Source organism: Muntiacus reevesi, chromosome 2 (genome assembly GCF_963930625.1).
Source record: "Muntiacus reevesi chromosome 2, mMunRee1.1, whole genome shotgun sequence".
NCBI classification, from domain to species: domain Eukaryota; kingdom Metazoa; phylum Chordata; class Mammalia; order Artiodactyla; family Cervidae; genus Muntiacus; species Muntiacus reevesi.
Genome location: NC_089250.1, coordinates 174,626,957 through 174,646,507, shown reverse-complemented (window position 1 = coordinate 174,646,507; position 19,551 = coordinate 174,626,957). Strand labels below are relative to the sequence as shown.

General features: G+C 61.2%; 1 protein-coding gene across 3 annotated transcripts in view; it reads left to right on the top strand.

The window, feature by feature from the left end:
• The window catches only part of MAD1L1 (mitotic arrest deficient 1 like 1), a 232,553-nt gene extending 216,189 nt beyond the window's left edge, over nt 1–16,364 (top strand). For all 3 annotated transcript variants that reach the window (XM_065923683.1, XM_065923682.1, XM_065923681.1), the window contains one exon: nt 11,731–16,364. In XM_065923683.1, the coding sequence (XP_065779755.1) occupies nt 11,731–11,889 (159 nt within the window). In that variant the 3' untranslated portion in view covers nt 11,890–16,364. The remainder of the gene's footprint in view (nt 1–11,730) is intronic.
• The last annotated feature ends 3,187 nt before the right edge of the window (nt 16,365–19,551 follow it).

Sequence of the window (19,551 nt, the reverse complement as noted above, 5' to 3'; positions counted from 1 at the left end):
CCCAAAGGGAGTAATTTCCTCTCCCCGGACAGACGTGAACATGAGGGGCCTTTGCAAAAGTCATTTCTGAAATTAAATCACAGGAAGATAGCTGCAAGAAGTGAGGACATTATCTGTATTCCATTCTTGGGGCCAAGGAGCAAATTCAGCTGCAGAATGTGTTTGGAAATTTCTTTTTTAAATGAATGTGGTCAATGCAAATGCAGCGCTGTCAGCAGGATGAGGAAAGCCCGTCATACGATTCAGGCCCCGCGAAGCGCGTCTGGAAGCCGAGTGTGGCCGCATGCAGGCTGAGGTGCTGATGAAACAGAAAATGCACTTCACACGCTGTGCGTACGCAGACTGCATCCCCGCGCGTTCTCTGCAGAGAACGAAGCCCTTTCTCCCTTCTGCGCCCGTTGTCCGCGGGCAGGTGGGGCATCCGCGAGTGAATGCAGGTGCACACGCGGCATCTCCGGCCCGAGCTGGGGAGCCGGCACCCTCTGCCCCCACCCCGCCGGTCTGGGTGGTCACTGGCTGGCACTCATCCTATGCCCGACGCCCCGCGGGTCCTAGCAGTGGGCAGACGCCCTGGGTGACTCATCAGATGGGCGCCCTCGGGGTGGGCCTCCCTTGGTGGCATAGATGTGATCCATCCTGACAGCAGGGCGCGGTCCAGCCAGAGCCAAGGACGCCCCCGCCCCACCTGAGCTCTGAGCTGCCTGGACGTCGCGAACCTTGGTGGAGCTGGGCAGCAGGGCAGCGTGAGAAGCTGCCTCCGGGTGAGGGCATGCCGCTTGGCGTCAGCACGGAGCCCCTGGGAGAGGGCGCAGAGGATGTGCCTTCAGCACGGCCGGACCCCGGGACCTGCCTGGGGTGGCGGGGCGGCAGGGCCTGCACAGGGCGCGGTGCAGAGCTCGGGGGGATGCTCAGGACCTGCCTGGGTCGGCGGGGCGGCAGGGCCTGCACAGGGCGTGGGTGCGGTGTGCGAGGGCGTCTCGGGCCCTGGCTTGTGCCGGGGAAGGCGGCTTGTGGGGTGGGGGGCTTCTCTACAGGAGATGAGTCCTGACCAAACCCGCTGTCTCCAACATGAGTCTCGGCCCGGTCTCCACCCCCACCTTTGGCTTTGACTCCGTGTTAGCAGAAAAGCCCAGTAGGAACCGTGCACTTCAGCAATGAGATGTTTTAATTGCATCTTAAAATAGAATTGCAATAAAGAACCTTAAACTGTGGCTAACCAATTGTATTTAAGGGAGTCCCGGCACGGTCAGAGGCGGGCAGACTAGTGAAGCTGGCCCACTCCCCGAGCACCAGCCCTCAGAAGGGCGCCGGGGCCTCGACCCGCCTGGCCACCCCGACCCTTTCCCAGGCCCAGCTGCGTCACGCCGGGCGGGCACCGAGGGGAGGGCCGGACCCTGTTGGTTGGTTTATCGTCCCTCAGAGAACCTCTGGGTTCTACCAGGAAGAGAGGAGGCCGCCTCCCCGGGGGGACACGGGGGGCGGACCGCCTGTACAGGGCTGTGGGGAGTCGCGGGGAGCCGGCCCTGGCTGCAGTGGATCTGGGCGGTCCCTGGAGCTCCTGCGTGGTCCTGAGGAGTGAGCAGGTCCCCCTTGCAGCCACCCTGCCCCCTGGGGGCTCCAGGGGGGCCACGTTGGCTGCAGAAGCCCCGAGATTGGCCAGCCCAGTGACGTCTCACTCTAGCCCCCGCCGCTGCAGCCCAGCCTCCAGCCTGGGGCTCAGACACACTGGTCCTGGTCCCCCAGTTGGCCTCCCTCCTGAGAGGAAGACAGCGGTGGCCACGCCTCGTAACCCGCACATACCCTGCCCTGCCCTCCCAGCTCCTGACTCCGCTGCTCTGCAGGGGGAGTCGGGGAGGAAGGGTCAGCTCTGCGGCTGCACGCAACAGGGCCCGGCCCACATCCAACTGAGGACTGGCTGAGGGGCTGTGTGGGCACGGGAGCCCTGAGAAGGGGGCCAACCTGTCCCGGGGGCGCCGGGCACCCCGTGGGTTTGGACCCTCAGGATCCTTGGGGAAGCCTCTATTTCTGGCTCCTTTCCCACTTTAAGGACGTGCGGTCTAGCTCCAGAATGGACAGCAGGGCCAGACCCTGAGCAGGGAAGGCTAGGGCGGAACCCTGGGTGGACCACCTCTGGCCTCCGGGCTGAAGCCTCGGGGCCGCGGGGGCCGCAGCCACGTGGAAGCCCAGCGCTCAGGTGGGAATGGCCGGGGGTGAAGTCTGTTGCCACTTCCTCTCTCGTTTAATTACCAGCGTGTCAGTTGCAGAGTTGAAATGGAGCTTAAAAAGCCTATGTGAGTAATTAGTGTCAAAAACACAAGATCTACAAAGCCATAAGCTCACAGCTTGGTGATGTTACCAAGTACTAATTAAAAAGGAAGAGGGAAAATTCTGTCTGGAGATCAGATCCTCATCCCTGCCAGAGATGGAAAACAAGGCCAGTGCAGACAGCCTGGTGCGGGGTAAGAGGGGTGGTCAGCTCCGGCCCGCGCACATGGGCTTGGCTGGGCCTCCGGACACCACTGCTGCACCTGTGGTTCACCCAGCGCCGGCCAGGCAGGCTTCCGGGGCTGGTCACCTGTTCGAACCACAGAGGCCGCGTCCTGCAGTGGGCGTGCCCTCACAGTCAGGCCTGCTCCCGCCGTCCCTGTGCCCGCGTCCAGCGGTAGCGGCAGAGGAGGCAGCTCTGGTGAGAGGAGAGAGCCTTCTCCTCTCCACGCCGCTCTGTTGATGGAGGGAGACCGAGGCTGCTGGGTCATCATGTCAGACGTCTGTGCCTGACACGCTTGTACAGCCCAGCGTGAAAACAGGAGAGTGTCGCACAAGGGTCAGGGTCCACGCAGAGGTGGCAAGGAGGCTCCTGGGAGATGGCATGTCTGCAGTAGGACTGCAGGGTGTGTGTGTGCGCACGAGAGAGAGCATGTGTTTTTGTATACGAGAGTGTATGTACAAGTATTGTGTGTGAGTGTGTGAGGGTGAGAGCATGTGTGTTTGTATATGAGAGTGTATGTACAGTGTGTGTGTGAGTGTGCGAGGGTGTGAGAGCATGTGTGTTTGTATACAAGTGTGCGAAAGTGTGTCTGTGTGTACAATAGCATGTGTGTGCAAAAGTGTGTGTGTACGAGTGCATACTCACTCATGTACAAGAGTGAGTGCCTGTGTCTGTGTGTGTGTGGCTGGGAGGAGCGGGGTCAGGAGAGGCCGGGGGCCGTGGTGGTGAGCCAGCCCCTCTCTCCTCTGCCATCTTCCAGGCTCCGTCTTGGCCTCCAGTTTTGTTCCTCTTCAGTTTGGGGGGTTCTGGCTCTCGGCGTTTCCACATTCATTTTGGACCCAGCTTGTCGGCCTCCCCAGAAGCCTGCTGAGGTTCGGTTGGGACCGCCCTGCAGCGGGGTCCCCTGGGGAGAGCCGCCCTCAGCAGTGTCGTCTTCACCCGCGAACCGTCTCTCTCCTCTGGCTTCCCGTTTCTTTCTGTCGGACTTACCTCCAAGTGTTCCGTGTGTCTGCTGCTATTGTAAACTGCTTTTTACTCTTAATTTCGTTTTGTTGCTAGTATATACAAATAGTTGGTTCTTATAAAAGGGACCTTTTATTTTGCAGCCTTGCTGACCTCGCGATGAGCTCTAGTAGCCTTTTAACCTGTTGTGTGGTATTTTCTGCAGAGACGGTGGTGGGATCTGTAGGCAGTGACAACTGCTTCTGCCTCCAGGCTGGAGGGTCTCGTCTCTTTTCCTCGCCTTGTTTCCCTGGCCGGAGCGGGAACAGGAGCTTTTCTGCCCTGCGTTCACCCTGACGGGACGCATTCAGCTGGAGCCACTGAGGGTAGCGTCAGCCGTGGGGCAGTCGGGGATGCCCATTTCCAGGCTGAGGACGTGCTGGCCTGATCTTGTCCACGGAGGAATGTTTTTGAGGAACCAATGTCGGGTGTGGTCAGATGCTTTCTCTGCATCTTTTGAGATGCTGTGGTTTTTCTCCTTTACTTTGTTAATATGTTGAATTACTCTTTCTAGCAGCAAACCAGCCTTGCATTCCCGGAAGAGCGATGTGATGCACGTGCTCAGCCTGTCCGACTACATGGGCTGTAGCCTATCAGGCTCCTTTGTCCGTGGGATTTCCCAGGCAAGAATACTGGAGTGGGTTGCCATTTCTTTCTCCAGGAGATCTTCCTGACCCAGGGATTGAACCCGGGTCTCCTGCTTGGCAGGTGAATTCTTTACCATCTGAGCCCCCCGGGAAGCCCTCCTGGGGTAGAACCATGTTACCCTTATTGCCTATGTTGTGGGACGTGTATTGCTTACTGCTTTGCTCAGAATTTCTGCGTCTGTGTTCCCGAGGATTCTCAGACTGCGCTTTTCTCCCTTGTGATGCCGTCATCCGACCGTGGTATCCTGGTGACACCTGACTCATAGGATGAGCTGGAGAGCCTTTCTCCTCTTCCATTGCTGTAAACACTTTATGTAGAGCTGGTATAGTTTGTTCCTTAAATATTTGAAAAGATTTAGCAGGAGAGCCATCCAGCCTTGGAGATTTCTCTGTGAGAGGTTTTTCACTATGATCTCGTTTCCCTGAGAAGATGTCTCCTTCCTTTGTGATGAGCTTTGGTCGTTTGGTATCTTTCCGAAGATACCATTTGATGTCCATTTGATGTAAGTTGTCGTATTTATTGGCAAAAAGGTGTTTATAATGTTTTCTTACTGTCCTTTTGAAAATCTGTAGAATTTCTAGTGCTGTCATCTCGCTTATTCATGATACTATTAACAGTAATTTGTGTCTTTTATTCCTGATTCATCTGACCAGTTTATCAACTTTATTAAATGTTCTGAAAAAGTCACTTTTGGTTTCATTTATTTCTAATGCTTTTTCTACTTCACTGATTTCTGCTTTGATCTTTATTTCCTTTCTTCTGCTTACTTTGTGTCGACTCTGCCCTTTTTATTTTAGTTTATCATTTTTTTTAAAAAAATTTCTTCTTGGCTGTGCCCCACGGCTTGCAGGATCTTAGCTCCCCAACCAGGAATCAAACGCTTGCCCCCCGCAGTGGAAGCATGGAGTCTTATCCACTGAACTCCCTGTGAAGCCAAAGTCGCGATCTGACTCCTTTCTCTTCTCTGATGTAGACTCTTAGTGTTCTGCATCTTCCCCTGAGTAAATTCTGATTCTTGTTTTTAAATTTGTTGAAATTTGTGTTAAGGTCTGTCCAGAATGTTGTCTGAGTAAATAACACTTAAAAGTAATTTGTATTGGGAACTTCCCTGGTGGTCCAGTGGTTGACAATCTGCCTTGCAGTGCAGGGGACACAGGTTCAATCCCTGGTCAGGGAAGTAAGATCCCGCATGCCAGTGGGCACCTAAGGCTGCAGGCTGCAATAACCGAGCCCGTGCTCCACAACTAAGACACGATGCCGCCAAAATTAAATAAGTGATTTTAAAAAGTAATAATTTGTATTCTTCAGGAATGCTATAAATAAGTGAGGTAGTTTCTTGGTAGGCTTGTCAGATCTGAATCTGTACTCATTTCCTATCTTCCTTTTCTGTCAGCGGACAGAGAGATATTGAAATCTCTGACTGTGGTTACAGATTTGTCTGTCCCTTCTTGCATTTCTGCTTTTATTTCATGTGTAAATGAATCCCTTTATTGTTTTCAAATGACCATTTTCCTTGGTCATATTCTTTGCTCTGAAATCTGCTTTGTTTGGTATTAACACGGTCACTCCAGCTTTCAGCTTCTGCTAGGGTGGCGTATCTTTTTTTCATTCTTTTTTGGGTTGCATGGGATGCAAGTGCCTGGAGGCGGGGTCACTGGGAGGCCTTTCAGAAGCCACCCAGCACTCGTGTCGGCCTCCCCAGGGGCGCAGTCGTTTGTGGTGCGTCCCTCGAGGGCCCCTCAGCCCGCTCACGCATGTACTTTTCTTTTCATTCTGATCGGTCTCTGTTGCTACGTTTTTAAGTTCACTGGACTTTTCCCCACAACATCCAGTCTGCCGTTAACACCCCGGGGCACTTGTCCCGAGCGCTGTGGATTCACCTGCAGAAGCTCAGTTTGTGCCTTCTATGTCGTCAGCTTTCTGAACGTGTGGAATAAGGTTTGCGTCATCTGCTGATTCTAGCGTCACTGTCAGTTCTGGACAAGGATGAGTTTCCATTGACTGCAGGTTCTCTTCATGGTGAACCACATTCTCCTGGGTTTTGCACGGCCTGGCATCTTTGCTGGGCGGTGAACTTCCCCCTGTTGGGGGCTGGGTGTTTCTGTCTTCCTGTGACTCCTCCTGCCCAGGCTTGGTTCAGAAGCACTGTTCCTTACTTGGAAGCAGATTCTTTCAGATCTCGGTTTAAGAAATGAGAGCCAGGGACGTCCCTGCTGATCCAGTGGGTAAGATTCCGTGCTTCCACCGCAGGGCATGCGGGGTCAATCCCTGGTCTGGGAAATTAAGATCCTGCGTGCCAGTGGCACAGCAGAATCAGCCTTCTGAGCGGGACCGGAGCAGCAGGGAGCCGCGGGTGACTGCCCGTCCCGAGGGGAGACCGCCCGGTATCCTGCGCCGCGTCCTTGGCGTGGCCGGGGCGGGCAGGGACCCGGCGGCGTGCGCCTCTGTGGTGGCGATGTCGCCCTGAGCCACTGCGGGGACTTCTCCTGGTCTCGGGCGCTCTCCTGCTCGTGGACTGATCGGCTCCCTGGGGGCTGCTCAGGGGCCCTCTGCTCGGGCCATCTTCGAGGCCTGGCTCCCGCCTCAGGCGCTCTGCCCCCGGGCCCCCAGGCCTCCCCAGCGCTCAGCTGACCCTCTGTTCAGTGTCTCCCCCCGTGCCCAGAAAAGCCGCTCGGGGAGACGGGGCTGTCCCGGGCTCACCTCCCGTTTGCCGGGGCCGCCCCCCCACTCCCTCACCGCCCAGGACTAAAAGTGCCCTTGCGTTTTTGTGTCTCGTTTTTCCGGTTGTTTCAGACAGGCAAGTAAACCTCCCTCTTTCTCCCAGAGCCGAGTGCGTGGACTGGTGTTATCATCTGAGCCCACCCACAGCCCTCCCCTAAAACTGAGGCAAGTCCAGCTCAGAGCAGCGAAGGGAGGCGCCCGCGGCCACACAGCACCTAGGAGAGCAGCCCGCGCGGACCCCAGCTCCCACCGCTCCGTCAGAGCCGTCCCCCAAGCACCCGCCCCTCAGACGGCCCACGGGCTCTTCGGTCACTCCCAGGCTGTCTGAATGGGGAGGCGAGGAGGGGGAGGCCTCCCGGATGAAGGCTGGGGGGACAGGTGGTCCAGCCCCCCCTGACGGAGGAGACAGAGGGACCCAGGCTCGCCCGGGTCAGGGCGGCCGGGCCTGCAGGGTCCTCTCTGCCCGTTGAGAGCAGGCGAAGGACCCGGTCAGCCCTGAGGTGCCCACCCCACTCGCCTCTCCCCCCTGCCCCCCTTACCCACCTCTGCCCCTGACCACGGGCCTCTGCCGCTGGGACCGGGAGGCGGCCTGGGCGCCCGCCTGTGCGGAGCAGGGCTCCTGGACGTGACCTCCGGAGGCCTCGCCGCTCCGCCTGCACCCGCCCCCTCGTGAGGCTGCAGGAACAGCTGCGTGTGGATCTAAAACGGCGCATCTGAGAGATGGAGGGCTGTATAAATAGAATAATAATAATAATTGTGGGTTTGAGATCGGTCTGCAACTGTTGGGGTGCCTGGCCTTGCCCTCCCCAACAATCACTCTTGGGAAAGGTCACCCCTCGCCGAGGACGGTGAATTCCAATAACGCTGGTATAATTAGAACATGCAGTATTTAGATGCTTTTCAGTACAATTAAGTGGGGATAATTGGGTGAGCTATTTTCCGCGTGCTGGACATGCTTCCTCGCCAGCTTCCGTCCGTTCCCTGGAACTTGGTGCGGGGACAGCACTCAGCTCCTGGCCACGCTGTCCTGACCCACTTGCCTCCGCGGCCTCTCTGTCCACGCACAGCAGCGTCTGCCTGGGGCTCCCAGGGGCCTCCGGGACCCAGACACGCAGCCAGCCCCCAGGGGCCCGGGTCCAGGCAGCCACGCCCGGCGGCCTCGCAGGGTTGACAGCATCTCCTGCTGACAGGGGAAGGCGCCGGGCCCCGGGGGTGGCGGGACGTGCCCGCAGGCCCTGGGAGGGCTGGGCCGTCCGTGTGGGCCTCGGGCCTGCTCCAAGGCGAGGGGATAGCAGCCGGGCGTGGACGGGGCAGGGGATGCTCCACACAGCCAGGCTCTCGGGGAGCCAGGGGGCTGTGCGTGCGTCTCTCCCCGCGGAACACTCATGGGCAGGAGGCGTGGACACCTGGGACAGGCGGGCATCCCCGGAGGCGCCCTCCCACGGTGGAGGGCAGCTCAGATCTGGGGGAACCAGCCAGGTGTCGCCCCCAGCCCCCGGCTGAGCTCACACAGCCCTGGAGGCCAGCCGGTGGGGACAGACCCCCGGGCAGGCTGTCCTGCGAGGCCTGACTCCTGATGCCCTGCATCCCCACCGCAGGTCCTGCCTGGCCCCGGCCTGGGGGCTGCTGACACAGACGTCAATGTGTGTCTGTAGCAGGGATGGGGTGTGTGTGGGTGGGTGTGTTTGCCTGTTCCCTGAGCCATTCAGCTCTCGTGGGTATAATTTAGGTATTGTTTTTTCTGATCACAAATACTATGTGCAGTCTCAGTGAAAACCCTGGAGAACGCAGGAAACCGTAATGACCCCCCCTTTCCTCCTGGCCCTGTGAGCAGCCGGCCGGCATCCTGCTCCGCCGCCCTTTCTGACAGCCTCTTCCTCCCTGTCGGTGGGAGTGCTGTGCAGGTGTGGAGGCAGGGGGACCCTGGGGCAGCCCCCCCAGATTAGCCTGGGAGCACATGAAAGCCCCTGGAGCGTGTGAGATCCTGGTTGAAGTAGCCCTGGTTCTGTTCTCCGGACGGGAGCGTCTGGAAGCCTGACCCTGGCACAGAACGGTGTCCGTGGCGGCCATCACCTCGGAGGGTGGGCAGCCGGCTGGGCCTGGGGCAGACCACCCCCGGACCGGCTGACCTGTCCCGAGGTCCCCGGACACAGAGGGAGCGCCTGGTGGCTGGGCGAGCGGCCCCACACGGCCCCGCTGTGGACACCGCGAGGCACGTCTGCACGTGAAGGGCAGTCAGGGCCTGGGGAGGTGCCCGGAGGAGCCCCAGTTCAGTTAGAGCGGAAGGGCCGCCCCCGGGGGCCGGGAGACGGGGTCTGCGCCCTGCCCCCCGGCCAGACAGACGCAGATGCCCTTCAGCCCCCGCCCACCCCCAGCCTGCCCGGGGCCCACAGCTACAGGAGAACCAGCCCCTCTGACATTTAGGGGAGACTCGGAATCAAGAACAGAAGGCAGAAATGAAAGGATTTTCTCGGTAAAGGTCAGAGTGGTTTCTCGTATTTTTGTGTAAAAACAGTCTGTGTTGAGCTCTGACAGGGCTAAGTGAGCAGGAGAACGGGGCCAGCTGCCCGGAGGGGCCACGTGGTGGGAGGAGGTGCCCGCGGCCGAGTTGGAGCTCGAGGGCCGGGCGGGAGGCCGTGGTCTGCGGGTCAGGGGGCCGGCCCGGCAGCACCCAACTCCTCCCGAGACGCCACACCCTCCCTGGGGTCCCAGGCCCCCACCATAGCCCATGTGGGCCTGGACCGCCTCGGCCTCTGCTACGCAGGCCCGCAGAGGGGTGACCCTCGCCCCCGCGAGCACCCACCCGCGTGTGCAGCTCAGGTCCTCTCGGAGCGTCCGTCGCTGACGCAGGGGGCTCTCCTCCCCTGCAGAGGCTGTGCCCGCACCCCGAACCCCCCGGCTCCCCCGGCTCCTGCTCTGCACGCCTCACGGCAGTGGCTCCCGCAGCGCGCCCCCCGCGTGAGCCGCCCGTGGCGCTGTGTGCACCAGGCACGTCTCGCTCCTCCCGCGGCTGGGTCACCCCGTCTGTGGCCGCAGCGCGGGCCTGTTCGCCTGTCGGCGGTCGTCCGTGTCTTACTGTCGTGTTGAATGCTGCTGCCCTGGACGCTCCCGAGCCAGCTCCCGTGTGGACCTGCTTTCACTTCTCTTGGGCACGTGCCCAGGAGTGGCGTCGCGGGTTGCAGGGCTCTCTCCTGAGGAACCGCTGGGTGGTCAGCACCACGTCCACACCAGCGCGGTCCTTGCGGCCTGGGGCAGACCATCCCCGCGGGCCTGGTGCAGCTCTCACACGGGCTGCACGTGCGTATTCCTGGAGACCGTCGGTGTGTGACGTTTGTCTGCTCTCAGGAAACGTCTGTGGGGGTCGCTCCGCTACTCTTTTCTTCCCCCCCCTACTCTTTAATTGGGTCACTTGTCTTTTTACTGTTGGTTGAAAGGGTCGCAGGTGCGTTCTGCGCGTGGCCCTGTAACAGACGCCTGGCCCGGGTGGGGGTGTGTTGTGGGGTCTCCGTGGCTGGGAGGAGCGTGTCCGCTGGCCCCCGAGCTTGGGCCACCCTGTGCGTGGGCCCCAGGCAGCTTTCTGGTGGCCGTTACGGGAATCCTGGTGGGGTGGGCGCCCATGGACCAAGGCAGAGCCTCAGGGTTCAGCTGGCGGGCAGGTTTGGGGGTCAGGGGAGCTGCCTGGGAAGGAGGGGGTCTCCAGGGGGGTGCATGTCACCAGGGTATCCCAGCCCCGAATTCTTTAAACGGAGCGGCAGCTGGCGTCCTCTGGGCAGGGGTGGAGCTGAGCGGCTCAGGTGGGCAGGCTGGGCAGGTGGCTGCTCCGTTGGGGGGGGACCCCCGCCCTTGGTGGCCCCCACCCACCTCCCCTCCCGCCCTCCCGAGCTTCCCCACCGGCACTCCCGCCTCGAGGTATAGGGCTGCAGGCCACAGCCTCCTGTCCGACGCTCGATGGCCTCTCCCCAGGCCTGCATCCCCAGCTCTCCCAAACCCCAGCAGGCAGCCCCTGGGGTCCTCTCTCACCTGGGACGGGATGGCTGGAGGGGAGACCCCTGGCAAGCAGCCTCCGCCTGCCCCTGGGTGCTGCCCACAAGACGGAGCGGTCACATGAGCCCTGCCCGAGGGTTGGGCACCTTTGGGCCTCCGTCCCCTCCAGTGGTCGAGCACCCGGGCTTGGCTCTGCTCAGACCTGCCTGGTGAGCCCGGCCAACCCCGAGACGTCTCCGAACGTGCATGTGAGGCTAGTCTGGGGCCTGTGGCTCCCAGTGTTTAGAGGGAGGCCCGTCTTCCTTCCTGGCACTTCCCCAACTTCACCTGATGTTTAGACAAAGAAGGGTGGAAGGAATCAACCCCTTGGGTTCTCCAGGACGCATGGCTCCCACCTGCCGCCTGCAGTAAGCCCTCCAGGAGGGGGTGGCCCCCCAGCATGCCCTCAGCGGGGAGCCCCTCCACTACTGCCCGAAGCCTCGCAGCCAGAAAGGATGGGATCTGAGCCTGGGCGGGTGGATGGGTGGGCAGGTGGGCGCCAGAGGTGGCCCGCGGAGGCCCCGCCCTTGCCCTGCAGCCGGCCCGAGGGCGGTGAGGCCTGCCTCAGACTTCGTGTGGCCAGCTCACGAGGGCGGGGGCCGAGGGCGGGGGGAGCTGGGTGGGCTGACCTGGAGGAGCTGGTGAGCTGGAGGCCACACCCCTATCTACTTCTGGACCCTAGAGAAGGGGTGAGACCCTGGCCACGAGGCCCGAGGCTTGGCCTCACCCACGGGGACGCGCCTGGATGTGAGTGATGGCCGGGCCGCCTGTCCGCATCTGGACCTGGGGCCTTGGGGGGAGGTGTCTGCCCAGACCCGCACCTGCTGACGCGTCCGTGTCCCCTGCAGGCCGCGGGCCCCTCGGGCACCAAGATGCAGCTGCTGGAGACGGCGTTCTCACGGACGGTCCCGGGGCTCATCGAGCTGCACCTGCTGCAACAGGACAGCATCCCCGCCTTCCTCAGCGCCCTGACCCTCGACCTCTTCAGCCGCCAGACGCTGGCCTAGTCCCCGGCCCCCAGCCTCAGAGCGGGGAGCGGGCGGCCGGCAGGAGCCCTGCGGTCTGTTCCTCGGGGTCCCGGGCCAGCCGGCCCCCCAGGGCCCAGCCTAGCTTCTGCCCCGACGGGGCCTCAAGCCTTGCAGCCTGGTGGGGACTCCTGAGCATCACCCCGCACCCCGCCCAGGCGCCCCGCCCGAGCTCAGGGCCCAGGGGCGCACCTCTGGCCGAGTCAGGGGGGTTAAGCAGCTCAGGGTGGCCCCCTCCCAGAGCCCTGAGCCCACGCCCGCTCTGCAGGGCAGGCCCACCTCCTCACCCCCCATCCTGCAGGGCAGGTGTGGGGGGTGTTCTGTGGCCGGCTCCCTGCCCCTCCCCACAGTGTCCACTCACCGCAGCCTGCTCCAGCCCGGCCGTGCTGGGACCAGACAGATGAGCCTGGGCGCCTGTGACGCCCCCAGCTCTTATGAAATAAAGGCCCCCTCAGCACCCCAACCCCTCACCGTGTGTGCATCTGAACCCCACGGCCCCCGCACGCCCCAGGCGTGGGGCAGACTGTCCTGCTGTCCCTGCCCTGGGGGCCAGCCTGTGACCACAGACCCACCTCAGGCGCTGCCCACAGTGGGTTCCCGGGTCACCGCCGGGGAGGCGGGCAGGGCAAGGCTGGGACTGGGCCCACCCGCTCCCAGCGCACAACCCCAGAGCCCTGGGCGGAGCGGCCTGTGTGTTACCTCCAGGCGGGGCTGGCAGAGCCGGGGCCACCCCTAACCCTGCTCTGCACTCAAGCCGTCACTGTCGGCTCCGGAGCTCAGACCTTGACTGTATCACACCTTGACTTTCGGGACGTGGCCCGGCCCAGGGTCACCGCGAGGTCAGCCCAGACCCTCCTGCTGGAACCCGGAGCCCCCGGCTCGTCCGGCTGCACTGCAACCTGGGGGTTGCTGTTCCTCCTCCCAGATGAGAAGACCAAGGCCTGGCGTGTGGATTGGCTTCCCAGGCGCCCGGCTGCTCCGAACTGGACTCTGGTCCAGCTGGGCCGTGCCGCTCCCCTCCCCCCCCGACGCTCTGGGTGCCTCACGCACGGCCGGGCGCCAAGCGCCAGCTCTCGGGGGGTGGGGGCCCGGCTTTGTGCCCGACACTCGTCACAATGCTGGGGCGGAGGCAGCACTGCTGAGCCGGCGGGGGCGGGGGCCCTGCTTACCGAGGCTGGCGGACGTCCAGTGGGTTTCCACTCCCCACGCCCCCAGCGTCCGGGGCCCCGGACGCATCAGCGCAGCCCCAGGTGCCCTCCTTGGCCCTGCGAGCCTCCTCAGGCAGGTGGGCCCCCTCCTGCCTCCCCTCAGGAGCCCCAAACCCTTGATGGTGACTTCCTGCCGCTTCATGGGGGGCGAGGTTCTGCAGGCGGGTGTCCGGGGACCAGGCTCTGACTCTGCCCCGTCGCGAGCCCCCGTCATGGAGAGCCCCCTGGAGAGCTGGGCCCGGGCCCAGGCGTGGGGGAGGCTGATGCCTGGGCCCGACGTCCCTCCCAGGTGAAATGGCTGACACCAGATGCTGCCAATGGTAGTAAAATGCTCAGATCAGAACCTGACACAAAATCATTAGCCCCTAAAATGCCCTGCAAGGCCCTCGTGCGCATCAGCACGCCCCTGCCTGTGGAGGGTGCTCACTAGGGCCGGCTCCCCGGCGGGGCAGGTACCAGGGTCTGGGGTCCGCTGGCCAGGGGCAGGAAGAGGGTCACACAGGCCAGACGGTCCCGAAACGCGGGCCAGGGCTGAGGCACTGGGCCTCTGCCCAGGGGTCACTGCGGGCCAATGGGGGTGCGCAGGCCAGGTGGGCACCCCCAGGGTGGTGGTCTCGGTCACACGGCCAGAGCTAAGCTCCCGCAGTCTCCGCAGAAAAGGCGCTGGAAGGTTGGGGGCGTGTGAGTCAGGCTGGGAGGTCACGCTCGTGCTGGGCCCCAAGTGCCATGGGCTACGCGGCCCCCAGGCCAGGGGCCCACTCAGCCCCAGCCTGCGCCTCGTGCCCTGGGTCACCCGGAACCACCTGTCCCTGCCTGCTGTCACCTCCCGAGAGTCGGCCCCCCGGGGGGGGACTTCTCCTGGTGGAGCCAGGACTGGCCCCATCTCCGCAGGAGGACAGGGCAGGTGCCCGGCAGCTAAGCCTCCCCCAAGTCTAGCCTCACATGAGCACCCGGCCCTGGTCTCCCCCCTGCCCCAGGCTCCCCCCCAGGTCCACAGTGAGAAGGTCCCTGAGGCCGCTTCCAGGTGGGAAAGCCACCCCAGGCCTGGACCACCGACGCAGCGCCGGCTCGGGGCCAGCCCCAGGTTGACAATGCTTGTGCTCAGTTATGAGATTTCTGTCCCTGAAGAGGCAGAAGGGGCTGAACCCCCCGCCCAGGGATGCGTCTGAGCAGGACGGGCACAGAGGCTTCTGCTATCCTCCCGGTCAACTAGGTCACCAGCCACCAAGCTTGCCCGCCCCCTGCCCCACCGCCTGCTGGGGGCTCTGAGCGCACTCGCGTGGGGAGCCAGACCCCAGAAGGGTCTGGTTCTGGCAGACCCCCTCTGCCACCAGCTCGTTAGCGAGCACCGATGCTAAGGGGTTGTTAAGCCGCTAATGACTCATTTTTAGGGATTAGTGCTGCAGCGATAAGCCGTAATTGCCAGGACGGAATGGGGTTTGGTGTGCGCCAGGCTCCTTGCAGTGTCCCCCTGGGCTCCCAGGGAGGAGGGCGCCGCCTACCGGGCTCCTGGGGACCCCCGGGACCCCGCCTGCCCCTGCATTGGGCAGCTCGCCTGCATACAGTGTGGTCTCTGCCAAGCTCTGGGAATGAACACGACCCCGATGTGGACCACAACCAGTGCCTCACCCAGGAGGCGGTTAGACACGCTGGGGCCTGCTGGGTCAGAATCAGGATGTGACGCGACCCCGTTCCAGTCCGGTAGGCGCTCCCCTCCCCGCCCCGATGGGAACATCCCAGTGTGCAAAGCTCCGGCCCGCCTGTGAGCTGACTCCCATCGCACGGTGATCCTGCAGGCTGGGTCTCAGCAGAGGAGGAGGCGGAGGTTCAGAAAGGGCCTGAGCCCGCCCCAGGCCCGGCCCTCCTGATAGGCTCAGCTGCCCCCACGACCCCAGCTTCTGGTCACACGTGGCCTGTTTCCCTTGTGGTTCGGTGTCGCCAGGATGCCAGGGCCAAGTGAAGGGCCGGGCATCTGTCCCCGGGCAGCCTCAGAGGGGTGACCCTGAGGTCCAGAGCAGGACAGGCAGGGGGTGTGCGCACACGCCCACGTGCAGGACTGCATGCGTGGACGCGTGTGCATGGGTGGCTGTGTCACGTGCAGGTACATGCATGTGCATGTACCAGTGAGGACCGGTACCAAGCTGCTTAAGCTCCTGCTTCGGGCCCAGAGAGGGGCAGGGCCTCACCCAAAGTCACACAGCACAAGGGGCCAACGCCCTGTGGCCCATCTCCTTGTGGCGTCCGTTTTCCTCTCATTCTCTGTATCCTCAGCTGCATGACACTGACATACTTTCAGCGCATAAAGAAATGCCCCGGCAGCAGAAAGGTCGAGTGTGAGGAAGCCCCCCGGCCCTGCCCAGCTCGTCCACCTGCGGGGGCTGCACACACCTGACGCGCGGTGTGGCGTTCAGTCTCACTGGGCTTCTCCGTGTTTTTAGAATAACTGGGTTGTTCTGCAGCTTGGATTTTTTTTTTCTCACTTAACAATTGTCCTGGAAATTTTCCATAAAAGCATCTACTGATGTACTTCACTGGATTTTTTTTGTTGTTATTTCCAAAACACTTAAGGAGTTTTATTGAAAGCAATAACCTACAGAAACACCAGATTCTCATTTTAAAGTGAAATCGACAGCATCTCTCAGAACTTCCACACTTCTGAGCCATGTTGGTCATTTAAAAAAACAAGCAAGTGCCAAAACAAACAAAAACTAATTTCCAGGTCCAAATTAACAACTGTAGTCCTTCTTCTTGTGGTTCCAGTCCCCACCCTGTTCATGGCCCCAGATTTTCCAGAGTGAGCAGAAGGTTTGGGGTTTTCCCCAACTGGTCAATATTTCTGAGAACTGGACCCTGTGGCAAGCCTCGGACATGCCAGCCTTGGTCTCCCCTTCCCCGGCATCCCCCCAGTATGGGTTTCTTCCCAGAATCTCACCACCTCGTCCTCCCTTGTGGACGGAGCTGTCCCCCAGATTTATCTGTTGAGTTCCTACCTCTGTACCTCACAGTGTGACTGTTTGGAGAGAGCCTTTCAAGAGGTGACTGAGTTAAAACGAGGGTTTAGGCTGGGCCCTCATCCCGTAGGACTGGTGTCCTTGTAAGAGGAGATCAGGACACGGAGGCACCAGGGACGACCACGTGAGGATGCAGGGAGAAGCCGGCCATCTGCATGCCGAGGACAGAGGCTTCTGCAGGAACCAGCCCTGCCCACACCTGCATCTCAGATGCCCAGCCTCCAGGACCATGAGAAAACCGTCTGATGCTGAAGCCACCCAGGCTGTGGTTCCTTGTTATGGGGGGCGGCGGGGGGCGGCGGGGGGTGGCGGGGGGGGGGGGGCCCTGAGCCGACTCGTGCCTGAGCCTCTGCATCCTTCCTGTGGCTCTTAATAATACCACCACCTGATATTTCCTTCTGCATGTTTCACTTATAATATATGTGTATTACACATGTGTGTCTTCATCAGCTTCAGTGCCTTCTCAAGAACTTGTAGAACCACCCTGGTGACAGAGATAACATGCAAGCCACATATGTATGTAATTTGAACTTCTTAGTAACCACATTTAAAAAGGTGGAATTTTAATGAATATATTTAACCTAATATAGCCAAAATTTTATTTCAACATGGCATCAATATAAAAATTAGTTTTGCAGTATATACAAACATTGAATCATTGTGTTGTTGAAACCAATATGTCAGTTATATCTTAACGCTAAGATACGAGTTCTCTAAATAATATACATACATATAAATTAGTGAGAGTCACTTGACCATCTCTAGGCACCGAGTCTTGAAAACCCAGCTCGTGTTTTACACTTGCAGCCCATCTGGGTTCCCACCAGCCATGGTCTCAGTGGCGCATGCGCAAAGGCCACCAGTATGGCTCCCCGCCCCCACGGCTCTCCAGCCCCACGGACTGGGCCGGGTGAGAGGGTCCCGGGCATCTGGCGGCACTGCTGGGGAGCCATGGTGTCCGACTGATGAGAGAAGTGGCTGTCCCAGCAGGTCACCTGGAGCTCCTGGAGACGGCAGAGCTGCGGGGCTCGGCCCCCACGAACACTGCACACCTGGGTCCAGGCTCCCTCAAGGGGTCCCTCCGGGGCGCCCCGCTTCCCCAGGAGCCAGGCCCAGGCAGCGCACACTCCCTGGCCCGGACTCCAGGCTCCGCCCCAACCTGAGCCTCAGTCTCCACGTGGGAAAAAGGGCCCAACAAGCAGAGCCCGCTGTGGGCCCCTGACAGCCGCCTCAGGGCCCCACCCTCCGTGGGCTCCGCGTGTGGCCTGTAGTAACACTATAATCAGCTCAATTACCAGCAGCCTTCCTGGCTTTTTTCTTTGTTTCAAACTTAAAATGGAAATTTACCTTTGCACCAGGTTTACAGGCTGTTAACGGAATTCATTTAATCAAACCCCAACACCAAGTCCTTGAAAATGAGAATTAAAAAAGGTCTGCATTTGCATATTCATGTTTTTAATAGGGTTCAGAAGGTATATTTGCAACTGATGAAAAGGATTAATTAAACCTAATTTGCATTGGTGGAGCATCTTAACCCCTTCCAAGCTGGCCCGAGGCTGGGAGGGCACAGGCGGGCCAGAGGGGCCCAACCTGGCCAGGGAGGTGGCCCAAGACCTGCCGCTGAGCCACTTCCTGGCGCCACGTGTCCTGAGACCAGAGGTCCGCGCGTGGGTCCGGCCCACGGCCTTCACGGCAGCCACCCCGAAGATGTAGCTGGTAGGTTTTACTTAAACACATCTGAGCGTTTTCTTTGTAACATTCATAACCGGTCATTGTCAAATATTTGAAGAAGGTGGGAAAGTCTGGGAAGAAAGTGAAAGTCCCTACCCATCACCCACGGGCAGTCACTGCACAAGGCTGACAGCTGTCTTCCGGCCCGCCCCCGCGGGCGGGCGTGTGTGCGTGTGCGTGCTTGGGGTGCGTGTGCGTGAGTGCGCACGGTGTATGGATTCATGCACAGTGTGCATATGCGTGTGCCTGCATGGTGTACGTCTGCGTGCGTGCGGTGTGCGTGTGCGTGGCTGGTGTACGTGGCGTGCGCGCGGTGTGCGTGTGGGTGCCTGGTGTACGTGGCGTGTGCGCGGTGTGCGTGTGCGTGCCTGTGTACGTGGCGTGCGCGCGGTGTGCGTGGCGTGCTGCGTGTGTCGTCAGGGCACGCGGCCCTCGGCCTCCTCGCCCGCCGGGCGGCACCTCCAAGCACTTCGGCCGCAGCTGCGTGCTTCCGCGTCCCTCAGGACCGATGACGCCGGACAGGAGCCAGAGCCCAGCCCACAGACGACGCGCGGAGCGGCAGCAGGTAGTCCCGGGTGACGGGGGTCCAGTCGGGCCCGCGTCCGGCTTCGGGGAGTGGTGGACACGCAGCAGCAGCGGCCTGAGAGCCCTGACTGCCGCGTGGCCGTGGGGGCACGCGAAGGACTGGGACGGGCGAGAGTGACCGCAGGGCGGGGCCGCGGGCAGAGTCGCGAGCAGACCGGGAGCCGCGTGGGTGCACCGAGGGGTCCCTCCCTGCCCGGGTCGTTTGCTCGCCGGCCTCTCGGCTTGCGGCGCCGTCTGTGCGCCCACCACCCCCCAAATGCCCCACTCTGAAGCCCTTGCGCCATGACAACACCCCGCAGATGGTGTGGCTCAAACACACGCCGGTTTCCCGCAGACTTGGTGCCGGCGAGGCTGGTTGAGGCCTGCCCAGCCGCTATGTCCCCCCCTGCTTCTCGGAAGGCCGCGTCCCATGGGCCAGGCCCTCCACCCGCGGGAGCTGGTTCACCTCAGCCACCCCCCGAAGGCCTGTGAGAATGTCCGCGTTTGCGGTCGTTCAGCCCACCGCGGTAGGGCTTACCTAGTTAGGAAGGCGCACAAAGCCGTCTAAGCGGATCTGTATATTTAGCGTCTGGTTTTCATTAAACATTTAGATGCGTTTGATTAAAGTTTATAATCAATACCTAAATATCTGGCTAGTTTTCTTGGTTAATTTTTTAATGGGGATACACTAATTGCACGAGTGTTTAAATATTTAGGGAAAGATGCTTAATGGATTGGTAAAATGAGCGAGGTGGTCTCTGGCCACCCACGAAGGGCTGAGCTGGGACAGGCCGAGAACACGCCTAGCTTCGCGCATCCCCATCCCGAGGGAGGCCGCGGCGCTGGACAGGACAGGTCCCTCCACCACCACCCCCACCACCACCACCACCCCCCAAGGGCACCTGGGAGTGTCCTCCTAGCTTCAGGTCTCTAGTCGCAGGCAGCTTGCTGCTCACAGGGGAAACAGGAGGGGCTGCAGAAGGAGTGGGAGGGGTCGGGATTCCAGACGTGAAAAGGCAGGAGCAGGACAGGGTCGCTGCTGGAGGCGGGAAGGGGCGCAGCGGGCCGGGTGTCAATCAGAGACCCGCAACAGGCAGCGAGGCCCTGAGGGGGCGGCTGAGGGCTCCCTG